This window comes from Callorhinchus milii, unplaced genomic scaffold, assembly GCF_018977255.1.
Source record: "Callorhinchus milii isolate IMCB2004 unplaced genomic scaffold, IMCB_Cmil_1.0 Scaffold2, whole genome shotgun sequence".
NCBI lineage: Eukaryota > Metazoa > Chordata > Chondrichthyes > Chimaeriformes > Callorhinchidae > Callorhinchus > Callorhinchus milii.
The window spans coordinates 60,861,668-60,884,005 of NW_024704743.1; the positions used below are offsets into that span (position 1 = coordinate 60,861,668).

Below are 22,338 nucleotides of genomic sequence, written 5' to 3' on the forward strand. Positions count from 1 at the left end.
GTTACAGGTGGTGTTAATTGATTTTCATAGCGCATTAGGATTCATTCCTATTTGCTGAAGATACTTGTCTGGAGCAGATCCAGCTGGTTAAAGAATCCCATTAACAAACGAAAAATCAACTCAGTCGTCTTGATAAGTTTGCAGTTTCACTGTTTCAAGCACATAACATTTGTGCCTTTGCAAAAATGTAACACTTAACATTTTTGCAAGCTCAAAATATATCTTTTCGGATCGAAAAATAAATCCAAGTAGTGTGTAAGAAGTAATGGTAATAATAACATCTTGTGTTTATATACTGCCTTTCACATGGGGCAGCGCTTTTCACAACAGAGCGCTTAACAGTGACGGAGCGCGATGTTGAGTCGGGGGTTGGGGGTGGGGGGAGCATAAACATAATCGAAGAGAAAAGTCTTCAGGCATGATCTGAAAAAGGGAAGGAGCGGGCAAAGCAGAGGAACTGAGGGAGAGACTTCCAAAGTTTCAGGGCGTAGTGGCTGAAAGCACAAACGCTGATGGTGGAGCAGAGGGGATGATGGACAAGCAGGAGGCCAGAGCCAGCTGAGCAGAGGTGCCAGATGGTGGAGTGGGGGTAAGCAGTTTGGAAAGATAGGAAGGTGTGAAGGGATTTGTCCATGAGTCTGAAGATCTTGAACTCGATCCATTCTGCGATAGAAGGCTGGTGAGAACTGGTGTGATCGGACTACAAAGTTTATAATGGGTGAGTATGCGGGCATGGAGTTCTGAATTAGTTAGATTTTGTGGATAGTTCACCTGGGTAGACCGGCAAGAAGAGCATTGGAATAGTCCAGGTGGGAGGTGACGAAAGCATGGATGATGGTTTTGGCTGGCTTGGGTATGAGGTACAGTTGGAGGTGGGCAATGTGACGAAGGTAGAGGAAAGTGATCCTGGTTAGGGACTGGATGTGGGAAAGGAAGCACAACTTTGAGACGTCTAGAAGATGTGACAAGGCGCTATATCAAATACAATGTTTAGTATTATTATATTATAAAGGTGGGGGTAGTTGAGGTGGTCAGAGCTACAGGGGAGAAGTCATTGATGGGAGCCAAAGAATATGACTGTGGGGGGGTGGGGGTACGCAGAAAAAGGGTGACTTAGTCTGATATTCAGATAGTTGGCCGGGCCTTCTTTACCATTACTTGATCATGGAAATACAACTCTAATGGCTTCTTACATCATTGTTCTACTTATGTGGTAAAGTACAAAATACCTGCACTTTACAGTAAATTCTGTTAAGCACCTTGAGACATCTTTAAAACACGAAAGGCATTCATATGCTGTGCTTTTCCCCAGGAGATGACAACGGGTTGGGTGAAGTCTGTGATATCATTGGTTCTGTAGAGAGAATACACTGGGTGGGGCCAATTGCCCTTTTCTGATTCCTTGGTTTCTTAAGAGCAAGTACTCCTGCCAAATATTATCACAAGATGAAAGGCGATGTAACGCATTCTTTTGCTGAGCAAAACAAGCAAGGAGTTCAGATTGAACCAAATAAAAGCATTTGATCTCAGTAATGTCACTGTGCTCTCACAGGCAAAGGCAGATCATGTCCTGGGAGCAGTTACTTTTCCACAGCAGGCAAGTTGGCAAACCAGAGGCTTTTTATGTGCCAATGCAAGTGAGAGCCATAACCTGGGCCAATAGAAAAGTGCAGCAGCACCTTTTCAGCTGTAGCAGCCAAGGGTAACTAAATGTAGTTTCTGGCCCACGGGCCACTCGTGCTGTTTGTCTGATGTCACTGCGGGCGGAGTGGCTCTGGATGCACATGCGCAGTGTGGCGCAAGCGACAAATGAGCTTCACTCGGAGGCCTCACTGTTGTGATTGTCTGAGTCTGTGAGTGAGTGTCTGTGTGTGTGTGTCTCTGTGTCTGTGTGTGTGTGTCTGTGTGAGTGTGTGTGTCTCTGTGTGTGTGTGTGTGTGTGTGTGTGACGTGTGTATGTGTGTGTGTCTGTGTGCGGTGCTGACCCTGAGAGGTAGGAGGTGGTGAGCTCCTGTAGCCTCACTGGTGCCCCCCCACCCCAAAAAAAAATGGCCACCCAGTTTTTGTTACAGAACATAAGAAATTGGAGCAGGAGTAGGCCATTCGGCCCCTCGAGCCTGCCCCGCCATTTAATAAGCTCATGGCCGATCTTCTAACCTAATTCCAATTACCTGCCCTACCCCCATATCCCTTAATCCCTTTCGTTTTTAAAAATCTATTGATCTCAGTCTTGAATATATTCAATGACTGAGTGTCCACAGTCTTCTGGGACAGAGAATTCCATAATTTCACTACTATCTGAGTGAAGAAACGTTTTCTCAACCCAGTTCTAAAGGGCTGACCTTTAATCCTGAGACTATGACCCCTAGTTTTAGATTCTCCAACCAGGGGAAACAGTCTCACGCTATCTACCCTGTTAAGACCTTTATTTTTTCATGTTTAGTTTTTATCAATAAAGTGAAAAAAGTAGCAGTAAAATGTACCTCAACAGCACCAATCAATCCTGCAATTCTCCCACAATCCCCCTGTAAAATTTAGCAAAGGCCTCCGCAATTTCCTGCAAGATTCACAAAGTGCTCCGCAATTTTTCTCAAAAATATCCACACTTCTCTGTTGGCCCAGGCCATAAGTTATGATCATCCACTGGGGTTGAAAATATTTAACAGCTTTAGGTCAGATGAAAGTATGTACGTACTCCATTTAACAGCATTCAAAATGGGGCATGACTTTCTCCAGTTCTGGTGAATCTGATTCTACTATGACAAATGTTCAACTCTTGAATATTGGCTTACAGTGGGCTGATGTACATTAATTTATCTTCCACAAAAATCTGACGCATCCCAGGTCTAAAATGTTGCCCTTTGCTTCCATTTACAATTTGGTATTTGCTGTCAATTGCAGACAGGACTCACAGGAGCAGTCTCTCCACATAAATTATACCACATCTAGGTGATTCTATAACTAAATATCTCCTTCAACTTTCTGTTTCGAGCTTCTTTAAAGTGTCTGAAATAGTTCAATGGCCTAATGATCAAATCCTCTCTCCACAAATCCAGGTTAAAAAAAATCCACTTAAACCTATCATTAAAATGTTATTTGATAATGAGAGCTTTACTTCTTTGGATCATTATGACCCAAGAGGCTCTTTTGTTTGACCCCTAAAGGTAGATGCTGAATGCTTTATTTTTCATTTGAGACAGAGAAGTGCAAGATTATGTCGACTGGGTCTTTGTCTATGCAGCACACATTTCTGATTTATTTTTTCTATCATTTGTATTGTAGGGTGGAGGAGGTGCCAACATCTCACTCACTGGTATTACTCATGTTTAGTTTTGTGCAAAGAAAAGAGATTAAAATCAAATTTAATTTCTGAAATATAGAGTGCGCCTAAATTGAATTGGTTCAAACCAGAGTCCTACAAATAAATGAACTTATTTTGCGGTGGTCCAGGTCCAACTTTAGTTCTGAGAAGAGAGAGGCTAATAATATTCATATTTGGTGTGGATTTTTAATATTCTGTTTCAAAAGCCCTGCATTATATAATCTGTAATATCTGCAACTGTCTGTCTCACCCAGACTGAGATTCCTCATCACTGAATGTAACAAATAGCAGCAGCGAGTTTTCATCAACTATCATTTATTCACACCTACCACACACTTTACATTCGCTTTAGCACTTAGTTACAAGGTAGACATCCATCGTGTAACCTGGATCATTTTAAGTGGTTCTTTATTGGATTTTCTATTTTGAATAAAGAACAATTCTAAGGGCAATAAGCAACCAACGTAATTAGACATTGTAGTATATATTCTGTATGGTATTCCATTGTATTTTCTTGAAACAATAACACAACATTGTTTCAACAACAACAAAATTACATTTGTATAGCGCCTTTCATGTTGGGAGGATGTCTCAAGGCGCTGGACATAGGGTCACGGAGCCTGGTGCAGGAGAGGATACGAGCTGCAGAGTTCTGGATGATCTGCAACGTATGAAGAGAGAGTTGGGGATGCCGGCAAGCAGGGAGTTTTCATAGTCAAGCCTGCATTTTATGAATGCTCTGATGGAGGGAAGAGGGATGCGAGAGGAGAGGGAGACGAGGAAATGGTCAGAGTTGGCCTTGTCTGTGTTGGACAGACTGGAGATATCTAAGCTGTGGGTGATAACAAGGTCGAGGGGGTGGCCATGGGACAGGAGTAGTTGAGATGAAGGTTGAAGTCGCCCATGATGAGCAGGCGTTCAGTGCAGAGGGACAGGGATGAGAGGAAACAAGACATGTCCATGAGGAAGTAGCCAGGAGGTTTGGGGGGGTACACAAGGAGAATTTTGAAGGAGAGAGAGGAGGGATGGTAGAGGATGAGGTGCTCGAAAGAAGGGAAGCAGCCAGAGGAATAAGGGGATAGGTTAAAAGTAAAATAATGTGTGTCTAATGTTTTTATTGGTTGCTAACAGGTACAGGTACAAATACCATATTCACTGAGTCCCTGGCCCTGTATGACAAGTACCAAAAAAAGGAGAGAAAAATATATATATAAACGTCCTGGACCTGGGTATAGCAAGTACAATTTCCATGTTTGGAGATGATACTAAGCTAGGAAAAGTAGTAAACAGTGAGGAGGATAGTTGCAGACTGCAAGAGGACATAGACACACTGGTAAAATGGGCAGACATGTGGCAGATGACGTTTTAATGTGGAGAAATGTCAAGTGTTGCATTTTGGGAGGCAGAATGAGGAGAGGCAATATAAGCTACAATCATAAAGGGGGTGAAGGAACAGAGAGACTTGGGGGTTCATATAAGTAAATCTTTGAAGGTAGCAGGATAAGTAGATGAAGCTGTTTAAAAAGAATATACGGAATATTAGGCTTTATAAATAGGGGTATAGAATACAATAGTCAGGAAGTTATGATGAACCTTTATAAAACACTGGTTAGGTCTCAGCTGGAGTACTGTGTTCAGTTCTGGGCATCAGACTTTAGGAAGGATGTCAAGGCATTGGAGAGGGTGCACAGGAGATTTACCAGGATGGTACCAGGAATGAGGGACTTCAGTTATGGGGAGAGGCTAGAGACGCTAGGATTATTCTCCTTGGAGCAGAGAAGATTAAGAGGAGACTTAATAGAAATTTTCAAAATTCTGAGGAGATTCGATAGGGTGAACAAGGAGAAACTATTTACACTGGCGGGTGGGTCAGTAACTCGAGGATATCGATTTAAAATAGTTGTTAAAAGAAACAGAGGGGAGGGGAGGAGTGAGTTGTTTGGATCTGGAATGCATTGCCTGAAAGGGTGGTGGAAGCCGATTCGATAACAACTTTTAAGAGAGAAGTAGGTAAATTATTTGTGTAGGACAAGTTTGCAGGGCTATGGGGATAGAGTAGAGGAGTGGGATTGATTTGGATAGCTCTTTTCAAAGAGCTGGCACAGACACCATGGGCCGACTGGCCTCCTTCTGTTCTGTATAATTCTATGATTTTATGAATGGGTGTATGAGCGTTTTGGCAGCCTGCAGTGTGAGGCAGTGGGGGAGCCGGGCGATGTTGCGAAGGTGGGGGAAGGCAGAGCAGGTCATGGCACGGATGTGGGGTAGACAGGATAGTTGAGGGTCAAACAAGACGCCAAGGTTCCCGACTGGCTCAGTAAGACGGAGTGTACATCCTTGGATTTCGGTATGTTTCTTGTCTAATTTTTCACCACAGGTTTCAGCTCTTCAATGCATTGTTTTGTTGCACACTGGCAATGTTTTTAAAACTTTTGGGGGAGTAATGTTTTATCTCCTTTTTCCCTTTCCTCACCTTACATCCCCTGTGCTAATCTCACTGGGCCCCTTATATAGGCAACACTGGGGCAGGTGTCAGCCCAGCTCAATGGGTAGCAGTCTGGTAGCAGTCAGCTCTGGATCAGAAGTTTGTGGAGTAGCACTGTATCATCAGAAGTGCTGTCCTTCAGATGAGCTATTAAACCGAGGTCCCATTTATCTGTTCAAGTGGATCCTATGGAACTATTTGAAAAAGAAGGATGTTTCTCCCGGTGTCCTAGCCAATAATCCCCCAGATAAATTGATCATTCACTTCATGGCTGTCTGTGGGCAGGTCTGCGAGCAAAATGGCTGCATTTGTCCACAAATCCGTCATCACTCTTCACAGAAACTTAGTGAAGTGATTTGAGATGTTTTCGACATATATGCTGTCGCTGAAGAGGACAAGCAGCCAGCCTATTCTCTGCCTCCACACTGGCCACTCTTACAATGGTATTAGTGGAAACAAATGACAAAATAATCCTTGTATTTGATATAGCGCTTTCTCACATCTTCTAGACGTCTCAAAGCGCTTCACAGATTATACTGTAAAGTAAATTGACTGTATATTTGTGGGTGAAACACCCCAGCCAATTGCGCTAGCAGTGTCCCACAAACCGTTGTAGATTGAGTGACCAAATTATTATTGTTTTTCTTGAGGGATTATTATCATGCATGTGGAGTGAGGCAAGGAAACTTGCCCAAGGTTTCGCTGCAAGGAATCGAACCCGGGCCTCTCACATAACAAGGAAACAAACCTCTTGGGTTTTGCCTCATTCCTTGAGAGGTTTCTTTCTTCCATTCTTTCCACAGAAGTTCATTACAACTTGCATTCAGTCACTTACAGATCATAACGTACTAATATTTATCTTTAATTACATTTTTCAGGTATCTACAGAGACTGACCAGGGTTAGGAGATCAGCTATGGCAAAGCTATATGTGCACAGCCTCACACTATCAGTTGCACTTATTTTGGTGAGTAAAGCAATTTGAAGCTATCAGCATCAAGCAAAGCAGAGACCATTGCAATGGCCATTGTGATTGCTATCCAGTGAGAAATCATCAGAATCAGAGATATGGGAGGAAACTTGATTATCATCTCAGCTCTGCCAGTGGTACTGTGAAGATAAGGCTCTGATTAAACAGGCAACTTGCAGGAATGAGAGAGACATTTCTAATGTAATGGGATTTTGCAATTATAAGCTCATACTGCCAAAGTCAGTAAATTTACTCATCAGAAGGAAATAAGAGGCGTTTGCCTGCAAGGGTCAGCAAAGTGAAAGAAATTCAGAGGATCACTTTAAACTGGCTTCCTAATAAAGTACAAAAGGGAATGGACAGGAAATGCAGGAGTTCAGACCAGATACATTGTCCTTAATTATTACAAACACTAACCTTGCTAAAAATAACAGTGAAGAGCTGTTCCTGTATCATAATAGAAAAAGAGAGGAACCTGGAACTCTAAAGGATAAGACTGGTGATAAGAGGCAGCTCGAGTGGCTCGGATGATTTATCCATCTGACCAGACCAGGGGATTCCAGATTCAGTCCCAAATTTGTACTGAGTGAGCTGATTTCAATCAAAGTGCTATTTTGTCCTCAGAACTATCGAACCCCTATTTAGCATTGCAAGATATGATTGTAAGCACTCTTTGAGGTCTCTTTCTAATTTTAACTCAAAGCAATTTGTTGATGGAAATAGCCACAATCTATAAACTTTTACTGATTTCAGATAGATTCAAGTTTCAAAACGTACACGATTCAAGCTTATTTAGAATTGAATGAATGCAAGGATGGGGTTGTAGGTGTTGGCACCAGCGAATGAGTGTGAGAGGCACTGGCACTGCTGCAATGCTCTCTATCAGGAGGGTCTGAGATCAACCTGCTGAGACTCAGGCCTGTCTGTCTGTCTGTCTGTGAGTTTTGACAGTTTCTGGGAATAAGATGATAGGTAATGGGAGGACTTCGAAATGGTGAACCTTTAATCTCTATCTCAAGTGGAATGAGAATGGACAGAAATCACTGACAGCAGCAATGAAGAAATCTAGTCAGAGTATCCTACCCCACAGAAAGTATGATGGTGGGCAGAATAAATAAAATGAGGGAAAACATGGATAAATAAAAGAGCAATAACCCAGTGCGCTGTATGTGGGCAAGGATTTTGTACCCATAGAGTGAGTTTACAATCTCAGCCCAGCCATTTTTGTCAACATAAGCACTATATCAAATGCAACGATTACTATTATATCAAATGCAATTATGAGCAATTGCTGCTTAAGGATTATATATAACTGTGATGTCTATTATATACTTAATGCTAAAATGGTATTCTTTTCACTATATCTTTATCATGAAGTTTCACATAATGAGTAGGTGATGCAGCCCGATAGTGGTTGAAGTGCACAGAGCTCAGTTTACACACCACAAGCTCGCTCATTTGAATGCTGAGTTTGCTTGTCTCAGTCAGACTGCAGCTGGAGGCTAAATTGACTTTGAACTTCCTGCTTCTGGTCCATCTACAGCACCCTTTACAGGATATGAGTGTGTGTGTCAGACAGGTGAGGAGGGGGTCAGACTAGGGTGTAACGCTTTCTATGGTGGTGTTGCCTGTCAGAACTCATTGCCAAGACTCCCACATGAACAATGGCCATGTGGGTGGGGTATCAGAGGACAACCAGAACCCATGAAACTGCACTACAGCAAGAGGAGGCCAGGCCAGGAGACAAGAGCAGAGGACCAAGAGCAGAGAGCAACAACAACCACCAACAACTTTTTTTTATATAGCGCTTTTCATGCGTGATAGCGACTCTGAGTACTCGCATAGGATCAAAAACCGAGGATCAAGGGCAGAGAGATATATGTCAGTGTGGACACACTAAATAATAAAAGAAAGAACAGATGTTGTATGATAAACCTATATATTTATTATAATCCAATTTTATATTCTTTGCACATCTTCTCATGCCAGAGCTGTAAAATGCTAAAATAAAAACGTATCAGTGCTGCTTCATTTATTTTTCTCCTAAACCTTAAGTAAACCCTAACTAATCCAGGGTCATCAGGCTTGCCTCATAGATACGGAGGCCAGTTCACAGTTCCCTGGCCTCTTTGTTTCTCCTGTTCCACTCGCCATGAGGTGGAAGTGATTGATGGTTTATCTTGACATGGCAAGGTCTCAATGGAATCTGCTGGATCAGGCCAGTGTGCTCCAATTCTGGCAGATGTGGGCAGACTGTGGAAAGATGAAAAGATCAGCTACTTATAGTTATGAGGGGTCTATACAAAGGGATAGGCTACCTGGGCCATAGAGCCAGCAATGAATCAAACAGTAGATTAAAGCTGGATCTTTGGCTCATGTGTCTCAGTGTCTACTTTGAAACTATTGACTCCTGACACTGGCGCTGAGAATCTTCAGTACTTCAGGTATGCTCAGTACTTCAGGTATGCTCACTGCTTTGATCTTGGTTCACACTGTCTCGCCAGGGGAACACTGAATTAATTTGCTGCAGAAATTATTTGGTGCTTTTTAAAGAGACACTTAGATAAATATCGAAGAAGAAATCTGAAATGGTTTGCTGAAGAGGAAAAAGAATGGGACTAAATGGAAATCCCTTATGTATAGTGTTGCAGATAGATGGATTAATGGCATCTATGATGCATCAAGTGTAACAAACAAGGAAATGGGGAGGTTAGGAGAATTGTTCATCCACAGAGTAGTTAAAATATGGTGGAGTCTTGTAGCTTAGTGGTTAAAGCACTCGCCTCGCAAGCAAGAGAACTTGAGTTTAATTCCTGGTAAGGTGAAATGCTGGGCAAGTTTCCTTGCTCCACGCGCCTGTTTACCTAGCAGTAAGTCGGAAACCGGTTGATACTCAGTTGGTGGATCACTTTTTTGGGGGTAATAATCCCTTCAAAAATACAATCAATCAATCAATCGGTGACTCAGTCCACGACTGTTCATGTGACACTGCGGTGCACAATTGGCTGCCACGTTTCACCCACAAAATATACAGTCAATTCACTTTACAGTATTTCCGTGAAGCTCTTTGAGACGTCTCGAAGACATGATAAGGGGCTATACCAAATGCAAGGATTATTATTGTTATATTATTATATGAAATGTTCTGCTAAGAGCAGGAATTGAGGCAGATCCATATTAGCTTTCAAAAGCGACTAGGTAAATACTTAAAAAGGAGTAAACTACAGGGGCGAGAAGAAAAGGGGTTGAAAGGATTGTTCTTTAAAAGAGCCAGCACAGACAGGATAGGCCAAATGGCCTTCTTCTGTGCTGTAAATTTCTATTGTTCTAAATGTTTGATATGGAGCTAGAGAAGGTTACAGGACAGAGGGAGCAACAAACATACATTAAAGGTTCAATCTTCGCAACTAACTGCTTAAAGTGGTATAGTATAATTTCTTTAGTTCCATTTTTTGAACCAGAACGAGGTTGAGATTTCATAGGAACAGAATTGTAATCTCCTTACACAAGATGGGGTCAATGTAACTTTTGACAAGAATTTTATAAGATGGCAAAAGAAAAGCCAGAAGCAGCAGCAATACAAGTATCATTCTAATATTTCATTTTTAGTGGAACTCTCTTATGTCAGTCCTGCATTACATTGCACTTACAGTGGAATGAGACCCTTTAAATTACTCAATGCACACATTCATTTGTCAGATAGCTGTGCCTGTTAATGTCCTAGGGTGTAGACAGCACACGTTTCAGTTAATCAATAAAGAGAGAACAGGAAATTGAGGCCAGGCTACTATTTTATCACAGTGCCAACAAGCATTGGAAATCATGACTGAAAAATGCTGCTGAGTTTTGTTTAACTTTGTAAGACTGGTTTCTTTGTTAAATAATATGGACGTGAAAGGCATGAGCTTCAGTCAGTGCAAAATTACTGCAATACCTGTGGGTATTCCACAGTACAGCTACCGATGAATTTTCCGTTAGTAATTTTATAATGTTTGTATGCAATATTTATATCGGAATTTCTCAGATTCCAAGCAATAAAGCCTAATATGCAGCAAAGCCCTGTTATAATCAATATATCAGGATTGAGAATAGAGATGCTTACATGCACACAACAGGACCTCCATGTATTTTATATATATATAATATATATATATTAATGTACCGGAACCAGGACATAAGATAAATGTGTAGACAATAGACTTGCATTTAATGATTCTCACTCACGGTCTTTTACTATCCTTTGTTTATGGAAAATTCTACCCTTGTAATATGAATGCTTTTACCTCAGATCATTTACTTGTCTAAAGTTTTGACTTCAGAAGATCAACATTTCACCTAGAAATAGCCCCAAATATTCTTTTGTCTTAAAATTTGAAATCCTACAGAATTATGGAAAAATCAACCTCAACGGCTCAATAAAGTCAGTGTTTCTATTCAATGTTGCTAAAGACTGAGTAAAATTTGTTAAAAGAAAAACAATAACTTGCATTTATATAAGGCCCTTCACATAGAGGAGTCTTGGAACGCTTAACTAGATGCAAAGAAACAAGAAGTAGTGAGTGGGTAATATGAAAAATTGTTGAGTTTAACAGGAGTAAAGTACTTCCAGCAAAAAATTTCAGGTTCCTTTGTGGTTCAATTGGTTTCCTGTGCTAAAACCACTTTCCTGGTTGCTGGGTCAATGTTAGTGTCACTTCCTGCGTGTTGCACAAGTGCTGATGTCACTTTGCATAGCACTTAATGGCATGCAGTGCACAGGAAGTGATATCAGGAATGCTTTCCGTGCAGTGAGCACAAGAAGTGATATCAACGACAATATGATGACCCAATGATCAGCCTTTTGTTATGCTTTGCTTTAACTTGCGGATTTAAGATATGGACATAGACTACAGAGTTTCCCTGTATCGTAGCGCCTTATCACGTCTTCGAGACATTTCAAAGCGCTTCACAGAATATACTGTAAAGTGAATTGACTGTATATTTTGTGGGCAAAATGCAGCAGCCAATTGCGCACAGCAGTGTCCCACAAACAGTAGTGCATTGAGTGACCAAATTACTATTGATTTTTTAAGGGGTTATTACCTCCGGAAAAGTGATCCGCCAATTCGACTAACAACCGGGTTCCTACTTACTGTCAGGTGCCAGAGGTATGTGGATTAATGAAACTTGCCCAAAGTTTCGCCTTGCCTGGGAATCAAACCCATTTCCTCTCGCTTGCGAGGCAAGTGATCTGATTACTATGCTACAGGACTCCATTATAGGAAGTAACAAAGTAGAGAATTATGGAAATTACACCTTAGGAGGAAACCATTCAATCAATGAAGCCTGTAATAATGCCAGTTTGTCCCCTGGAGGCACTGCATTTACTGTAATCCTGATTTCCTAAATCGGCATCCAAATTCAGAATAATTTTTTTATACAATTGACGAGATGCTAAATTTTAAGGCAATGGTTCAAATTTAAGGTTAAGAATTTCCAGGTATCAGGTCCTTTAAGGGATAAATTAGGAAGAGATAACAATAATAATCCTTATATTTGGTACAACATCTTTCACGTCATGAGGACATCTCAAAACACTTCACAGCATTTTACTGTGAAATGTAGTGACTGTATATAAAATAATCTGAGATGCTCTATATAAATGCAAGTTTATGTTGTTTTTGTGAATTTCATGGGCAAATGTAGCTGCCAATCTGCGCCTAGTAATATTCCACAAACAGCAAGGGCACTACAATAGAAAATCAAAAGATAATAATAATATAACAATTGTTGTGTCTGATATAGCAACTTATCATGCCATTGAGATGTCTCAAAACAGCAGTCATTTTTTGCACAGCAATGTTCCATAAATAATCATGGAGTTGTCAAGTGCTAATAGATATTCTAAACATGGACATCCAGTGGTTTTAGCTCACAAATCGTTTGGACAAGTAGTATCACTAGAGTAGTGTATCACAGAAACACAAGAAATATCTTCAAGGCAATCAGATAAAATGAGATGTATGCCAAGATCACTTCAGAAAGTGCAAGACTTCAGAGAATGCAACCCTGCAAGCCAAAGTCTTAACGAGTAGGGTTATCCTCGCTGGACAAGCAGTGGGAAGCTTGTCAGACAGTAATATCAATGCCAAGCTATGCAGTTTAGCTGGTTAGACTCCAGCAGTTACCCCAACACACACTCTGGGGTGCCCATGCCTTAGCTCATAGCAACCAACACCTAATACTTTCCAGATAAGACAAATGAGTCCCTCCATGGAAAGAGATGGATTATTCCCTAAATACCTATCTCTGGAATCTCCATGTGTAGGTGGGATACATGGAATTCTCAGTTTGGTTTCGATTCTCTTTAGCATGGTGATGGATTTCACATGGATCAGACACGAGGATGACCGCAAAAAATGCGAGAGGAAATAAATGAGGCTTGGTTTATTAATGTTAGGAGTTCTGAGGGCTGAAAGCTCAAGAAATGTTGTTTTGTTAGCTAAAAATAGAAATGCCACGTGAACCTGAAAATTATAGGCGATACTGAAACTAAGTGCATGATACAACATGTTAAGATAAAGGGTTATAAAGTGGATATTCTATACTTTAGGGTTTAAAAGCATTCATTTTTTTTTAAAAAAGCATTAAAGTTGATTAAGTTTATGGCAAATTAGCCTGTTGGGTTCACAATGAATCAGTTTGGGAGCACTGAATTCTTTAAGGGTCTAAACTTGGTTACCTGTTACTCGCACTATTCATGCTTGAATCCATCGGAAGTGATTCTTGAAATACGATAAATTTAGCTGATGGTATCTTTACCTATGTGGGTAGGTGAGCAATGTCAGGAGGATAGATTGCTTGAAAATAAGTGGATGAATTAAACAGAGGAGCAAATGGATGGTGAAAGGATTTAACAGATAAACAAAAGGAAATTGACATTAGCACAATTATAAACAATACACATGTGTATGAAAGAAGGGTGATTTTATTAGTTTGCCTACAAAATACAAGTCGCTGTACTTTACATTAATAATTATAATCATCCTTGCATTTGCTATCATTCCTTAACATGTCGGAGGTTCATCTCAAAGAGCTTCACAGGATTTACTGTGAAGTGGAGTGACTGTGTATTTGTAGGCAAATGCAGCAGCCCAATTGTGCACAGCAATGTCCCACAAACAGCCATGGATTGTTGGCCAGGACACCAGGAGAGAGAAACTCCCTTCTCTTTTCGAATAGTGCCACTAGATCTTTAACATCCACCTAAAAAGGCAGATAGGACCTCAGTTTAACATTTCATTTGAAGGATGGAACGTCCAACAATGCAACACCCCCCAGCATTTCATTGGAGTGTCACCTTAGACTATCTGAGCTCAAGTCCTGACATGTGTTTCAACGCACAATGTTCTGACTCAGAGGCAAGAGTGCTACCACTAAGCTAAGCTGATGCACAATTATAGTAAATTCTGTAAGTGCTTTGAAACAGTATCCTGATGTGAAAGGCTCTAGATCAATTGAAAGGATTATTAGTATTACAATGATGATGGTTATTATTATTAGAATAGATGGGAAAGGATTTAAGTATGATAATTGACCGGATCTTTAATTACATTAAAAAAAATCAAATTAGTTCCTAGCTAAGAGCTCCAAACTATAGCCTGTGATTTATCATTTTAATCTCAAGTTCCACGTTCTGTGATGGACTATCTGAAATGTTTATCATCAGATTAGTGTTCCATCCATTGTCATAAATATCAACAAATGACGTAAACACATATCAGTAATGATGTATTTGTCAGTGGTGATTCACGTCGTTACAATATAGGAATCAGTTTGCTGTCCTCAGAGACTATTTATATAATTGACTTTCCATTAACTCAAGTGCCCCAAAATAGCAATATTAATCGCTAACTTGCTGGTCCATAACATTTTGTATTACTAACCTGTGTTTTCAATCCATAGTCTGGGCTTGCACAGAAAGCATGTGTTGGAGGTATTCAAGGCCAGGGATGGAATCTTTGCCCAACATGAGTCAGCAGCTCAGTGAGGAGAAGGGAAGGGAAGGAAAGGGGAAAAAAAATTAGGATAATATATTTAGGAGGAGATGGGGAACCATGAATCAGCTTTTCTCTTCCCTAAATAAAAAGGAGTTTGAGGTAGCCAGGATTGAGTTATCTCTTTCACGCCTGGGTATAGTGTGATTCTTCCACTCTTCAAAAGAGACAATCAGCAAAAGGAATTTCAGAAGTTACACTGAAAGCATTGAGATGTTCTCCCGATATGAAATGGGATATAGAAATTGTATTGTATCGTACATAGCATATTGGATTATTCCACAATTTACGTAAGAAACTTGTAAACATATGGATAATATTAATAATACGTATATTTGATAAGGCGGCTTTCATGTCAGGAGACGTCTCAAAGTGCATTACAGTGTTTATTGTAAAATGTAGTGACTGTGCATTTTGTAGCCAAACAAATAATAATTCAAACAAATGTAGCATTTGCCACAGATTACTTCTCTGTTTGGCTTAGCCTGACTTTCACATAAATTCATGAGCTTTCCCTGGGAGTCTGCTTCAATCTCAATGTATCACAAGGCTAATGGAATCACTGGGATCAATGTCAAACAGACAAATCATTCTGACAAGCAACTTGTACATTGTTATAAGATTTCAATCAGTGACTAATTTGTGGTCTGGATGGATGTTGCACTTCTGGCAGACAAGATTACATAAAGCTATGGATCTTCTCTTTGTCTCGCAGAGAATAATGCCGAACCTTGCATCAACTGAGAATTATGCTGATAATACCATTGAGCCTCCATCTGTCGAGACGGCACAGAACTTAATAAGGCAAAAGATAATGGATGCACAGTTTAAGTGTTATGAAAAAATGGTCAGAGATCCTCCACTTAGTAAACCAGGTAAATAACAAATTGGTATCTTTAATAAATGGTTTATCAAAGCATAGTACAGACAATCACCAGCAGTTTCTAATATTCCAGGCCCATATTGTAACAGAACCTGGGATGGATGGTTATGCTGGGAGGACACCGTGGCTGGAACACTCAACATGCAGAACTGTCCAGACTATTTCAATGACTTTGATGAAACTGGTAAGAGATTCATTCTTTGTTTCTTTGTTCTCTCGACCCCATCCTTACCCCTCTCCTTACCTCCCAACTCCACCTCCTTGCTATTGGATTAGATGCAGGTAAATACAAGTTGTTGGTGAAGAAGCTGGCACAGTGCATTTGACTAGACAGGTAAATGAGAGAGATCTTACCCCTGCACTTTAAGCAATGCATTTGTGGGTATTAATAGATGAGGAATGGGTTAAGAACACAGCAATTTTACCTCATATGTGTAAATAGCATGGTGGCTGAAATGCTTTGTTCTCCGAAATTCGGTTTGTGTTAACACTTGTTAAAAGAGAGATGATTTTACGGAACTCTATTTTCTGTTTGCTTTCTTTCAAGAAAAAGTGACAAAATACTGTGATGACAACGGGAACTGGTTTAAACATCCAGAGACCAATCGTACTTGGTCCAATTACACATTTTGTAATAAATTTGCAGATTATAAAATAAAGGTAAGTCTTTTCCCCTCCTCCGGAATTGTTGGCCACATGGCTGAGCAAAACAAAATTTGCAAATGAATTGCATTTTCATTTGCACTTGAAGTTTATATATACATTCATCACTGAGATTACTTATCTTAAGGGCTCTAAAAACAGAAGACATGATGCGTGATAAGGAGCCACTGAGCATGGCCTAGCTACTGGCGATGTAGATATCGGGAAATAAATCAACTGATGATTGGGGTTTAAGACAGAGTGTTGTAGGATTTATTTTTCACTTTGGGGCCACAATCGTCTTTTCCTGAACTTATGAATTCCTTCACTGCAATAACTCACTTACGTTTCTGGCAATCATTCGTCCACAACTTTGTTGCTCTATAATTATCAGACTACTGGTGGGTTCAACATTATACCCCAATGTCCTCATCATGTATACTCTGTATACGGTGTATCCAATCCCAATTGAATCTGAGTAACATAAATAATTGTGTTCAGAAAAAAGATATGTGAAGGGTATGTTTATTTACTGTCAAAATAAAGTCAATCAGATTTCAGGATTAAAAATGTGCATACTTGCCTGCTTCATGTCTCTGCTCTACCCCGCCACCATTGACGGTTAGACTTTCAGCATATCTGCTGAATCAAGATCTACCTCAAAACTTTCCTATTGAGTGTACTTTCTGTCATCCTTCCTGCCACTCCCAGTCCCCTTGGTTCCCAACCCCTTTGGTCCATTATCCTTGGCTTCCACCCATAGCTTGAGTAATGGTCTATCCAGTACCTTGGGACGCCTTTCCGATGTGAAAGCTACTGTATAAATTTGTTGGTGGTGGTGTCTGTCATATTTGAAACCCTGAGCCTGTGCCTCCTGCTGCCTTGGGGTATCTGAAAGCATGATTCTGGGTTTACTTTCTCAATTCTTTCTGTTCAGTGAAGTCTATCTTTGGTTGATTATACAACTGACGGTTGTTTTGTTAGTTTATTATCATGAGCAATCATACAAACAAGTAACAAAATTATCATCATCTTTAGTATTCGGCATGTGATAGATTCCAATTTGAACATCAGCATCAATCCAATCAAATCCTTAATTTCTCCATTTTGCCCAACAATCTGAAAGATTGCATATTGAAGAGGGAATGTGATAAAATTTTGGCAAAGAAAATGGTTGAGTGTGTATGAGATAAAGGTCTTTTTTGTATGATAGTTTTTAAACTTGGGGACTGACCATTTATCTTTTCCAGTTCTGTGTATTGTCATACTCTGTGCTGTAAGATTCTATGATACTATGATTCTATACTCATATCACAAAGAACTCAGCTCAAACAAAGATTATTGTGATCAATTCTTGTAAAACTTCTCGATTAGCTAAGCAATCAGATATTGGACTCCCACTGAGTATACAACGATTTACATATATATAGCTCCTTTCACGTCAGGAGGACGTCTCAAAGCGCTTCATCCTCTGACTGGGAATCCGAGCTATATAGAAATGTTTTATCCTCATTTCCAATCTGCAAATACAATCATCTCACACACACTAAGCACTGGCAGGAACTGTTTTATAACCCAATAAAAGCAACAGTTGGGGTACACAGCAACCTTTCAGCCTTCTGGTATCCAAACATAAATAGCAACAAGTCACATAAATGGTTATAATTAGGTGGCAATTCAAAGTGAAAACACATGATATAATTTGGAGCAAACAACCCACTAGAAATATTCCCATGAAATCAAGGCCAGCAGATGAAGGTATGTTTTTTGAATGAAAAAGGAATTGAATGACTGAATTGCATTCTTGTTTGCAGTACTTGGCACATGCCTGTTCTGAGGGCAAACTAGACTATATTGATGACTAGCATTTCTGTTTAGTATCTTCCCGCTCCCCCGAGTCTGAAGTTGCTACTATCAAAGAAAGCTTTGACATGTTAGTTTTGCAGGGAGATAAACTGCATGCAGAACACCAAGCAATACAGAGATTGATATCAATGTATCTGCTATACTAACAGACTTTAGTGAAGAATCTGAACTAATCCCACGGGTGATCAACTTTTCATAATCATAGCTGCTGCTGTGTTATTAATGTCAAATAAAATGCATTTAAAACTAAAATTTATAAACATGGGTTATATTTTTTAAAAATTGCATATTTTCAGATTACAACTACTGTAATGTTATTTTTCTTTCTTACCAGATGGCACGTATTCTTTACTACATGGCTGTTGTGGGTCACACACTCTCCATAGTAGCATTACTTATTTCTTTGGCTATTTTCTTCTATTTCAAGTAAGTGCATCAAGTATTAATTTGATTTTCTCCTCCAATTTTCTCCTCTCCTGCCTTGAGGGCTCATACATCACATTTTCGCAATGCATTTTCCACTGTGTTTTGAGAAATGAGAGAAAGCAAGGTGTTTTAAAATTTCAAATCCCAAACCTGCAGATGTAATTATTTATTTTGACTTATCTTGTAAGCTGCAAATAAGACAGTTCTTCATAAGTCAAAATAATATCTGCTGGGTTAGCTCATTTGTTGGCAAGTCCAAAACAAGGGGCTATTAATATAAGATAGCTTGTAGTAGATCTTCAGGGGGTGGTGAGCATGTGGAACTCACTGCTGAAAGCTGCGTGTGAAGCAAAACAAATTAACATACATAAGGAAAATTGATGCATACATAGAATCATAGAATATTAGAATATTACAGCACAAAAGAAGGCCATTCGGCCCATCGTGCTTGTGGCGGATCTTTGGAAGAGCTATCCAATCAGTCCCACTCCCACAATGCAGTAATCCCCTTCCTGGACTGCATTAGAGTACCAACCTAGACTATAGGAATTCAAATTCCCAGTGTTGGGCTTGAACTCACTCTTCTGATTCAGAAGCGAGAGTGATACCAACCGAGCCAGGCTGATACATGAGAGAGAAGGGAATAGAAAGGAATAGGAGACGGGAAAGGGGTTGGCATTAGGAGGGGTGGATGCTTGTGTGGACTAGTTGAACCAAACAACCTGTTTCTATACCATATCTTTGTAGTTTTATGAATATCTTTCCATTTAATTAATGCACTGAGTGTAATTTCCCAGCTATCAGCTTCACATTGGTTTAGTGGTTTCACCAAACTGTATATGGTTTCTATAACTGGACTGAGAGATAGATTTTCTACATATAATACCTGGTGAACTGGGAAGCATTTGGTTTACTGTCTTCCTTCAATAATCACTCAATGAAAGATCAGTTGGAAATGATCTCTCACGTGGATCAGGTGGGATACCACCATAGAAGTTTTTAAGATATGGGAGAAGAAATAGGAAATCCCCTGGCTAATAGTTTCAAGAGCTCGATAAACACAGAAGCTGTACTTGATGTGAGGATGTCAAACATGAGTAGAAAACAATAGAAAAAAAGGAGTGAGTGAGTGAGTGAGCGAGTGAGCAAGAACAACAAGAACAACATCTTACATTTGTATTGCGCCTTTCACATCAAGAGAGTGCCCCAAAGCACTGGAGTGGAGGATTACGGTGCAGAATTATAGAACAATTTGCCTTTGACATAACAGTAGTTCAGAAAATTCCCAAGTTAAAAGTTCATCAGGAAACAACTGTATGAAGTCGATGTCCTGGAAGTTTTGTTTACTGACATGTCAACAGAGGACATGCAGAATAAAGGACATCTATAGTGCAGAATTATAGAACAATTTGCTTTCCATTTACATTGCCAATGTTGGGGAAAATGGTTGAAAGGGTTTTACAGATGCTATCAGCATTGATCAAAAGAGTGCGGAGGCCATAAGGAGGAGGTAGCATACCTTTAGAGTCATGCCTCACAAATCTATTGGAATTCTTTGAGGAGGTGAGTTAGTGGTAGGCACCAGCTATCCAGTGCTTATTTAGATTTTTCACAAAACATTCCATTAAGTTCTGCATCTTTGGGTTCTTGGTGGGTGAATTATCTCAGTGCCACTGCATGAAGGTGACTATGACACTTAGACAAAACCATTTTCCATTTGATGCAAGAAAATTCACACCAGAATCTTAAAGGTCTTGTGTAGGGGACAAGTGTCTCTTCTTTAGACTCTATTAGAGGAGAGAGTTTATCCTGATGTCCCAGCCAACAATTCCCCAATAAAATTGGTTATTCACTCCATGGCTTCACTTCAGGGGTGTTGATTGCTGAGAGCAAATGGGCTGCTGTGTTTGTCTACAAATGCGTAGTGGGATCATGCGATCTTTAATGTCCAACTGAACAGGCAGACGGGATCTTTGGTTTAATGTCTCATTCAAAAGATCTTATTTTTATTTTGATGTCCACTTGCACTAAAAAACCTCCAACAATGCTTCAAAAGGCTGACACAATGCCAATAGCAAACATAATAATAATAATAATAATCCTTGCATTTGATATAGCGCTTTTCACGTCGGGAGGACGTCCCAAAGCGCTTCACAGAATATACTGTAAAGTGAATTGACTGTATATTTGTGGGCGAACGCGGCAGCCAATTGCGCACAGCAATGTCCCACAAACAGTCGTAGATTGAAAATGACCAATTTATTATTGTTTTTGGTTTTGGAGGGATTATTATTAGGCTCTGTGTGGAGTAAGGAAACTTGCCCAAGGTTTCGCCCTCTGCCTGGAATTGAACTCAGGTCTCTCACTTGCAAAGCGAGTGCTCTAACCACTGAGCTACAGGACTCCACATAAATCATAGACTATTGTAACAATTGAATTCATCGCTGAATTTTGTAATCTTCTTTAACTTGTTCTTGGGTTAAGTAGCACAGCGAATGGCAAAGGAACAATTTGTTCCTCAACTTACATCAGTGCTAACACTCTGGATTCAATGTTGCTCCTGGCCTCTACACCTTTGCATCCCACTCCTCTGTTGACATGTCAGTAAACAAACCTTTTCAACCATTTTCCCCAACATTGGCAATGTAAATGGAAAGCAAATTGTTCTATAATTCTGCACTATAGATGTCCTTTATTCTGCATGTCCTCTATTAACATGTCAGTAAACAAAACTTCCAGGACATCGACTTTATACAGTTGTTTCCTGATGAACTTTTAACTAGGGTATTCTCTGAACTACTGTTATGTCAAAGGTCCTGGGAGGAGAGGGAGTTTGTATCTATGGAATTAAAGATTCTGTGGAATCTGTGGGATACTTTCTTATTTTTATTTTGCTGTCTATTAAAGAGCCAGGTCAAACAGAATCTAGTGCTGGTATTGCCTCAATTTGCTTTATTTATGAGAGGCAACATTGAAACTATTCACCAATCTCAGGATCAAGACAGCAAAACAAGACAACACAGGTCTGGAGTGCCAAAAGGCAATTTCAGGACAGACACCAGGAAACATTTCTTTACTTTGAGGGCAATTAACAACTAGAAGAGATGACAGGACAGGTGGTTGAGTCCAGGACAATGCTGGACTCATTTAAAAAACATGCTGGGATGGAAGGACGCAGGATGGGGATTCTGGAAGGGTGTGATCAAATGGGCTGAAGGGCATTTTGCCTACAAACCAATCTTGTGAATTTGTGAAGAGCTATTCTGACAAGCAATGTTAAACATGTAGTGGTGCAGTGTGTAGGAGGGCTGATAGCTCAGTCCACCATCACCAACCAGCCAGAATGGTTCAGCCTGTTGCCCTTGATGCCATTGACACCAGACTTGAGATGATTGCAGACTAACCTCAGGAGGTAGTGTCAACGGGGCACATAAACTGCAGCATATATGGAGTGTGAACATTTCCTGTATCCACAACACGGCTGTTGCTGCAGCTGAAATGTCAAACATTTACAGAATGTATGTGTATAACACGCAACAACATTCTGCCTGGTTTCGGCCGAGTGAATTTGTGACCTTTATTATGATGATAGACTTTCACAGATAAAGATAGTGGCAAAGAATCCACCTGAGGGGTTTGAATTTAGTGTGGTACATTCAACAAGGAGACACCATAAACTGGTAAATAAACATGACTGAAATAAATTAGA

General features: G+C 40.0%; 1 protein-coding gene across 1 annotated transcript in view; it reads left to right on the forward strand.

Moving 5' to 3' along the window:
* The first annotated feature begins 827 nt into the window (after positions 1–827).
* The window catches only part of calcr (calcitonin receptor), a 62,220-nt gene continuing 40,709 nt past the window's right edge, over positions 828–22,338 (forward strand). The window contains exons 1-5 of the mRNA XM_007905329.2: positions 828–890; positions 15,528–15,687; positions 15,769–15,879; positions 16,243–16,355; positions 18,538–18,629. Coding sequence (XP_007903520.2) covers positions 828–890; positions 15,528–15,687; positions 15,769–15,879; positions 16,243–16,355; positions 18,538–18,629 — 539 coding nt within the window. The remainder of the gene's footprint in view (positions 891–15,527; positions 15,688–15,768; positions 15,880–16,242; positions 16,356–18,537; positions 18,630–22,338) is intronic.